Below are 9,180 nucleotides of genomic sequence, written 5' to 3' on the forward strand. Positions count from 1 at the left end.
ACTTGAAGGGAGAGAGAGGCTGCAAATAGATTTAGACAGACTACGAAAGTGGGCAGATGAGACTAGGATGGGGTTCAACATAGACAAATGCAGGGTGCTGCACCTTGGGAGAAGGAATCCACAGCATACATACAGGCTGGGGAGTTCCCCTCTTGAAAGGTCAGAGGTGGAACAGGATCTTGGAGTCACTATTGACTCCAAGATGAACATGAGCTGCCAATGCCAGACCGCAGCCAGCAAGGCCAGCTGTACCTTGTCATGTATCCAGAGATGCATCTCAAGCCAGTCCAGAGTGGTGATACTCCCCTTCTTTGCAACTTTGATCAGGACGCAGTTGGAGTACTGCTTCCAGTACTGGGCACCACACTTCAAGAGGGATGTGGCCAGCCTGGAGAGGGTTCAGAGGAGGGCCACGCCCTTGGTGAGAAGGCAGCAGGACAGGCCCTGTGAGGAGAGACTGAGGGACCTGAACTTGTTCAGCCTCAGCAAACTCATCAGGGAAGATGAACAGCAAATAGGTAGAGACCTTTTCTCCCCAGCACCACCTGGGGTGACAAGGAGCAATGGTAATAAGCTTATGGAGAATAGGTTTAGGTTAGAGATCAGAAGGCAATATTTTATAGTTAGGGTGGCCAAAATCTGGAACCAACTTCCCAAGGAAGTGGTCCTCGCCCCTACCTTGGGCAAATTCAAGAGGAGGTTGGATGATCACCTGTCTGGAGTCTTGTGAACCCAGCATTCATTTCTGCCTGTGGCAGGGGGTCAGGCTAGATGATCAATTCAGGGCCCTCCTGACCCTACCTACTATGAAACAGCCCAAAGTATCTAGATTGTGAAAAGTCTGCAGAGGTCATAGCGGGGAGTGACCTGTTAATAAGATTTAGGTTTTTTTTACTGTGAAACTGAGTAGCAGCAATCAAAAAGAATATAAATGAGACTGTTTATCTGGCTGCTTGCAAATGCTAGGGAGGGTGCAGGGGGGACCCAGAGCTTTACTTTAAACTCTGCACCCTCCCTAAGAGCTGGCCTGAAACTCGGAGAAAAGCAGTCAGGTCAAGGTTTCTGTTGGTTTCCATTCCATTTTCCATTTGGTGTTTCTTGTATTTTATGCTAGATGCTTGTCAGAACCTCAGGTAGTGGAGAAACTTCTTTGGGTGTCACTGAGGTGAAAGCCCAGGTTTGGCTACAGCATGCTTTATCACTTTTAAATTTGGCCCTCACATCTTACATGTTGTACAGTATGGCAGGAGGTGGGGAAGCAGCAGTGTGAGTCAAGGGACTGCATATCTGACACTGCATGCTGTAAACAAGATGTGTCCAAATCTCATCAAAAGCATATATGTGCAAAAGTGTATGCATCAGATTGATACTCAGTGTGCACTTGCAGAAGGAGACATGATAAAGCCTACTCTAATTTCTTCCACAGCTTGGTCACTGCTTGGATTAACTTACCTCTAAACACGTAGCATACCTGCATGATTTAACCTGCCAACCCCAAAGGGAGTTTTACCTGCTTATGTCACGTCACAATTCATATCAGAATTCTAAAAGTGTCTGTGAATGTATCGACTCCAAGCTGATGAGAAGCAGGCTCTTGGCCTCACACTTGCTTTTTGCTACATTGTGAACATTTATTTTCATTTGGGTCTAGAGTACAATATTGCATTCATTCCAGTATCAACCAGTATAGCTTATACTATTACTCCATCATTAAGAGACTTGCAAAATGGAAGTGTGTAGAAAAAGCATCTCGAAATGCCATTAGCCCTAGAAAAAGCTGCATCTTCAATGTTTTGAAAGTATATCTTCTACAGAATAACTTTTCAAAGTGCACAGTAGCAGTGGATCATAATGGAACTTTTTAGAATAAGTCAATACACCCTGGTCTGAAATTTTTCATCTAGATGTGTTACTTTCTAGGGTTAGTTGGGTTCATCTACCTTTGTTTTTTTGTTTCATTGGATTGCAGAGGCAGATATCAAGAAATTAAATAAATATATGAGTCCATGGGTATTAAGCAGACAGTTATGAATCAGTTAGGGAGGAAGACACTAACCTGAATGAGCATCCAGCTGAACTGACAAAGATAAAGGTAATGCATAAGAGCTCCCAGTATAGAGCAGCTTTCCTGTGAGAGCTCTCGACTAATGTAAGCTGAGGCAAGAAATGAAATCTGTAAGAAAAAGCAAACAAACAAACCACATACATTATACAAACTGGTACCAATTATAATTAAACTATTATTAAAGAAAATCAGCAAATTGTTTCTCATTTGGAAGGAAAGCTGGAATGATGCAGAGCAAATTAAAGTACCACTGAGAGACTATTTAATAACGGCATGAAATACTTTGGTAAAAATGCATTTAATGTTCAACCTAGGGTGAAATTGTCTCCCTTTATAATCAGTGACTTTCCACTGACCTCAGTGGAGTGACAATTTCACCTACATGTTTTTAAAAGGATTTATTGTTGAGATGAACTATTATTGTCTAATCTATTTAATGGTATTTCTTTGCCTACAAAAGTATTATTTTATTGAGGCCCTGATTGTACACTCTGCAGTATTCGCTTACATTGTCCCAGTGACGTAATACTTTCAACCTGTTCTTGTTCACTCTTTCATAAGAAGTAACAGTGATGAATAGATATGAGTCCTGGTTCCCTTCTGATTTCTATCAGTTATGATATTGGTATAAATGCACTGATATCAATATAATCATTCCTAATGTATCTGAATGCGAGTTTAGAAGCAGACCCAGAGCTTTCCTATATTTTAAATGACAAAATTGATAAAGATCAAGGCAATTGTAAACAGCATAAGATAAGCAAATGGATGTCAGCCATGAGAATGCGACAAAAACTATGACTAGGAATCATAGTAATCCCAAATTTGGGCATTTGTGGTATGACAAAGGGCTAAGACATCTATTCACTTGGGTTTTGTGCCACCATAAAAAATTTAAACAGGCACAAGGGTGATGTCCGTTGGCTGCCTTTCTGATTATTGATAGTAGCAGGATATGCTTCTCCATGCTACCTGTTAAGATCATAACCAAAGTCAGAAATAACTAATTTTTTAAGGTTAACAAATGACAAAAAGAACAGACTGACTGACAACTTCGCATGGGATATTTTTGCACCAATGCAGTGAGAATGCTGTTCTCAGAATGAGATCACAATAGCACTCAAAAGTTGTTTCTGACATAACTATCAAATAAAGTAAAAAATATGCTAGTAAATACATTGGTAAATCTTTGATGTTGAAAAGAAGATCTCTTCCAGGATGCCTCCTTGACAATCATTTAGTTGATAAACAACTAAGTGGTAGCATAATTCATTATCAGCTATTCATTATCAGCATTAAGAAACCTGACTTGATTAAATGCAGTAAAGTAAAACCTTCATCAGAGTCCAACTGCAAATGAACAGTCAGACTCTTCAGACAACTTTGCATTGCAAGAAACACAGACAGTATCTCTCTGCCATATTATTAATGACTAACATACTGGTCTAAAATTAAAATATAAGCTGTATATAAAATACTTTAAAAAGAAATATGAATGCATAAGCTAAATAATCAAGTAAATTCAGAATTACTTTACACAAAAATATTTTTTTGGAACTGGGAAACTGCAGTAAAGTTTCAAATTTTTTCTTATCATTTCAATTGCTGACTACTTAAGCAGCCTGATACCCTACAATCATTTCTATCAGGCTAAACACCAGGAATGAAATTCTGACCCCATTCAAGTCAATGGGAAACTCCTATGCTTTCCAAGGGGCCAGGATTTCAAGTCAGAATCTTGGTTGAGGTGTCTGACTCTCTGTAAGTAAAGTAAGAAATCATTCAGCAGCATGTGTGTCAGCCCATGATATATGCTTTCAGAAACTCTCCCCTAATGATTACAGTGTTTCTACTAGAGTGAATGTCCCATAAAAAAGTGAGGTGCAAGGACTGAGTTAACCACAATTTTTGCAGTATTAAACATGGTTCTTGTTTTTTAATTGTTTTTAATAATAAAAACATAATCTTTTCAAAAAGAAGATGTGTACACTTTACTCAGGGCAAGATTTAAAAACAGACCACTGAGATAATTTACATACACAGCAGCAGTTCCCTAAAGCACAGCACACAATTCAAGCTGGGCCGTTTAAATGCAGTGAGTAACTAACAGCGAGAAAAGAAAGAAGAAAGTACTGTATGTATATTCTAAGTCAAGGCAACCGTCTTCTGTCAGAGCATTTGTCATAAAGCATTTCTACTTGGGTTGACCAGTGAAACCCTTGAATTCCAAGCAAAAAGATCTGCAAAAGTAAATGTCCTGTAGGAAAGTAGGAATGGAAAGCATCTGCTGGGTCATCGAGTCCAGTCCTCTGCTATTACAGGCAAACACATCACATAATGCTTTTCATAAACATGTAATACTTTTCATTTAGGATCAATATTAGGCTTTTATTCCCAACCACCCCACTGAAAACAATTTACTCATTTATTTTGGTGCTAACATTGTCTATTAGCTTAAATAGTTATTTTCCTTCCCTGTTTAACTCCCTCATATCTCCTATCATACTCTGATTTGTGTGATTAAATAAGTCAAGCACTTTTAAGATGTGTCAGAGGTGTCAAACTCACCCCACTCATTGGGACAGATCCAGACCATGGGGTTCCTCACAGGCTGGATCCAGATGCAGTGATGGGGCAAGGGGCCGTGAGGAGAGCAGTGGGGGGTTAACACAGTCATTGCTTGCCTCCTCCAACACTGACATGTAGTCCACTATGCAATGCTATACAGACATAAACTAGATCAGGTATCATAATTAGCACCACACTCGGTCCTGGCTAATTTACCTTGCCTCTCAGAGTAATTTTAAACAACACTGCAGCATCTGGTATGATCAGGTTATAATTTTATCCCATTCATCCTTATGTCTTTTATTATCCTTTCTTTCAAAATTAATTCTAAACCACTGCATACCATTGAAGTCTGACCAATGAACATACAGTGGCTTGGTTTACTTTCCTTTCTTCATCTTACAAGTACTACTTTTATAATTTTCCAGTTATACAATACCTTCCCAGACTTTGTAGATGTATTAAAAGACCAGCATAAGAGACTATAGAACCTAAGGGGCCAACAATTTCTTATGCCAGTTGTTTCAGAATCTTGGGATAGAGATTATCTGGTCCTCAATTTGCGCGCGGTATGGCATTTGAGTTTTGGTTTATCTCAGTTATCGTAATTTCCACTTCCATACCATCATTCCTATTAGTAATCATGTCTTTCCTTCATGTTCACCATTATGATGCTTACTGAACCCTGAGGTAATGTCTTAACTTGGTTTCAGGGCCAAACAAACTATTTTCATTTTCCAGCCTCACTACACAGTGGCCCCTCTTCTTTCCTTCTCTTTTTAATTATATGGCCTTTTGTTGAAGAAAATGCAATTATTTCTCATGTAACGTCACCATCTGAATGATCCCAATGCCTTAAAATGTAGTATTACATGTATATAGGGATGATATCAGGAACTAATTCAAGAAGTCCAAATTCAGAATACTAAAATAATTCAATTAAGTCCCTTAAGAGCTGAATTATGAGAACAAAAAGACCTGGAAACGCTGCTTTTCCAAATCAGGTTAACATTGACAAATCAATCCATTATTTTCTCTATAGGAATTCTATTTGAAAAGCTGGGTAAAGAGGTAGACATGAAAACAGAAGCAATTTCACAGTAAGCTGAAGCATAGCAGTCAAGCAGGAAGTAGAAGGGCTAGAAATTAAAAACAACAAGAATAAATATTTAGAAAGAATACAAAAGCAACAGGAGAGGAGTATAAAAAAGTAGGAGATTCAAAGCTTCAAGATAAATATAAGTGCTGAAATACTACCATGTGATATATTTAAAGGAAAGAAAACAATGAACAATAAGGTTGAGATGCAGCATAAAACAGTGAGAAACATCTGCAGGGCATAGAAAAGATGACTTCCAAAAGTTGTTTCTATTTGGAAACATATATTTTAAAAATCAGACCATAAACTTCATTTACCAAGCCTGTATGGTAAATGTGGACAGATAATGTGTATAAAACTATCACTGGTACGATCAAATCAGGAATTAAAGATATATACTTCCATCAAAAGGTTGTGGGCGCTTCAAAATAAAAGCATGATTTACCATGGTTACATTTTTCAGCCTAAATACAGAGAATGACAATCCCTAAAGCTAAATATAATAAATATGGCGCACACATGCTTCTAGCAGACATGGAACTGCCTCCCCCGCCAAAAAAAAGAAATGTGCTTTCCTGGAAGCACCAGTGTGTTAGTTCGACCCTGCTCTGCAGCATCTGTATAATTGGGCACTTCAGCAGGGCTTTTTGGTGCCAAAAAGCTGCACTAAAGCACCCTATCTATACAGATGCTGCAGAGCAGTGTCAAACTAACACGCTGAAAAATATAACTATGGTAAACCATACTTTTTTTTTTTAAAGGACCAACAACTCTTTTTGGATATTTGACATGCAAGTATATATCTTTAATCCCTGATCTGATCATCGTGCCTCTTCTAGGCATGCACTGGGCTCAGTGCTGGAGCATGCCGAATTCTAAGTAAAACGTGTTTTTTGTTTGGTTTTTTTTTCCATGTCTGCAAGCAGCCATGAATACCACAAGGCTCTAAACATTTCTTTTCTATGATGTTCATTATAACTGCAAATATATTTTTGTGAACACTACCTAAATGCTGGGCATAGAAAATCTGGCCCTTTGTACTGAAAATGTCAAAACTGGTGAAGGTCAAACACTCAAGCTTGATGCCCACTACAATAGCATTTCTGTTGCTTCTGGACTTATATTGTTTCAATGGTTAAATCAGATAGTGAATTTGTTTAATATGTATTGTATTAATATTTATCACAATGACACATTTACATCTCCTCTGTACAGAGATGTCCCATAAATTGTAGAGAAAAATTGGAACTATTGAATTTGTTGTGGTTTACTGTAAGAAAATTACCAATTTTTACATTTAAATAACTATCTTCCTTATTGAGGACACTGAATGTGATGAATCTGATTAATGCTAAATTAGCTACATCCTGTCACAGAAAGGGTGTAATAACTATTGAGGATAATAGGCACTGGCAGATTCAACTTTGTGTTAAAGGCAAGAGAGAACTAGATTTGTCATGGTCTTGCCAACTTGAACCAGCCAATCTCAAGACCATTCTAATAAAAAGTTTCCTTTTCTCATTACAATGAAAACTGAAGAGACCTTTGTGTTACAGGGATCTAAGTGTATCTGATACGCTATTAGCTATGTTACAACTCCTTCGTAAATATTTGATGCCTGAAGCTTTCAGTACCATCAGGGTAAATGCTCAAATAAATTCACTATTTAATAAGACACTTGAAAGTAAAATAAAGGGTTGACCTAGAATTCTAGAAGTAGAAGGAAGTGAGAACATATGGAAAACAACCAATCTGAGTGTTGCAATTTTATCCTTAGTTTTCAAGGAGTGCTGAAAAGGCAGCACGCTTTTCTGCAGGAGAGAAGAGAAAAGAGAACACCTTGCCTTGCCCTATAGTAAGCCCTATGGATTATCTGCAGGTCATTTTAACAGGCTCTGGAGATAGCTGTGTCCCACAAGTCTCAATCAGAGATGGTCAACACCACAGGGACCTTGAGGATATTAGTGAAGAAGTAAACCTAGCGAGAGATGCATTCTTCTTTTGGAGTTTTTGACTGTTGGAGGGTACCTCTCCATGGGTGGCTGTGAAGCCCCTCCAGTCTCTGCAATCCTCACTTTCTGGGCACTCACCCCTTCAATTGTCTGCCACTTGCTTGTTACTTTTATGAGGGAGGGTACCCCAGGGCTTCCCAAATTGCTCTTTAAAATGACCACCAGGTGTCCATGGTCACTGTTTTATGGGCTAATTGCATGGCTCTGTTCCTCCCCTATGCTGTGCCCCATGCCTTGCAGATGGCATCTTCATTGATGTTTTCTTCCACTTAGCCCCTCCTCTGAGGTTCCTGAACCTTCACCGAGTCTTGGCTCTGGACCCCACCCTAGGTCCCTACGAACAGCATCCTCTCGTTAGTTCCTTCCTCAAACATCCAGACTGCTTTAGGTGTTACCCCCCAAGCTGACCTTTTGGAGTTGCAGCCACATTGCTGAGGTGGTAGTCTCTCAGCAGGTTCCAGATCTTCCTGCCAGGCTTCTCTCATGTCCTGAAGCTTATACCTGCTCTAAGCCCAGCCCTCCTCCTGAGTCAGAGGACTCTCTCTATCAGGCTTAAGCCTCACCTTCCAGCTCCCTGGGGCAGCAGACTCCCAATTAGCCCTGGCCCACACCTGCCAGCAGATTCAAGGGCTGTCTGATCTCTTAAAGTGGCCTGCCACAGTGAAAATCTGAACTGAAGTTCTGAATTGACTGGTATTGTGACCTGTAGTTTTTTCATTGGTAGGTTACCAGAAGCAGTTAAGAAAGTAGAACAACATGCTTTATTACTAGAAGAGGGTACAGAAACAAGTCCCTTAATGCTGTTGGTATAAACAGTTTCCCTTTCTCCTTTAGGCAGGAAGCATGTCAACATCCTCAACTGCCTTCCAAAGTTATTTCCTAAGGTAGGGACATTTTACCATTGGGAGAAGCCCACCCCTTTAGGAACTGTTTGTGGATATGCCACACACACTGAACCTATCAGCATGCTGCGATACATTATTTATGACACTACTGATGAAGGATACATCAATAGCCTAATGATATGGTATACAGTTTCCTGGAATGCTTAATTCCAGATTAATACTAAAAACCCAAACCTAAAAGGGTCTAAATATGGGTAAGCTTGTTCAGACAAGTAATTCCGTTGATTCTAAGTCCAAGTCTTTCCAAGTTAATAAATACATATATGCAATACTTCACAAAAATTGGTCCATAGAGATTTTTGTCTCACAAAAGAAAGTTTTTCTTTCATTATTTTAGAGTTTGGCATATTGCTTATAGTTTCATAGTTTCTAGGGTTGGAAGGGACCTGAGCAGATCATCTAGTCCGACCCCCTGCCATGGCAGGAAAGAGTACTGGGGTCAAACGACCCCAGCAAGGTGGTCGTCCAACCTCCTCTTAAAAACCCCCAGGGTGGGAGCCTGCACCACCTCACTTGGAAGCTGGTTCCAGA

General features: G+C 39.5%; 1 protein-coding gene across 1 annotated transcript in view; it reads right to left on the bottom strand.

The window, feature by feature from the left end:
- The window catches only part of ADGRV1 (adhesion G protein-coupled receptor V1), a 576,350-nt gene that overhangs the window by 189,607 nt on the left and 377,563 nt on the right, over positions 1–9,180 (bottom strand). Inside the window, exon 84 of the mRNA XM_019518182.1 lies at positions 2,057–2,173. Within this exon, the coding sequence (XP_019373727.1) occupies positions 2,057–2,173 (117 nt within the window). The remainder of the gene's footprint in view (positions 1–2,056; positions 2,174–9,180) is intronic.

This window comes from Gavialis gangeticus, unplaced genomic scaffold (genome assembly GCF_001723915.1).
Source record: "Gavialis gangeticus isolate Ggan-Ray unplaced genomic scaffold, GavGan_comp1, whole genome shotgun sequence".
Lineage (NCBI taxonomy): Eukaryota > Metazoa > Chordata > Crocodylia > Gavialidae > Gavialis > Gavialis gangeticus.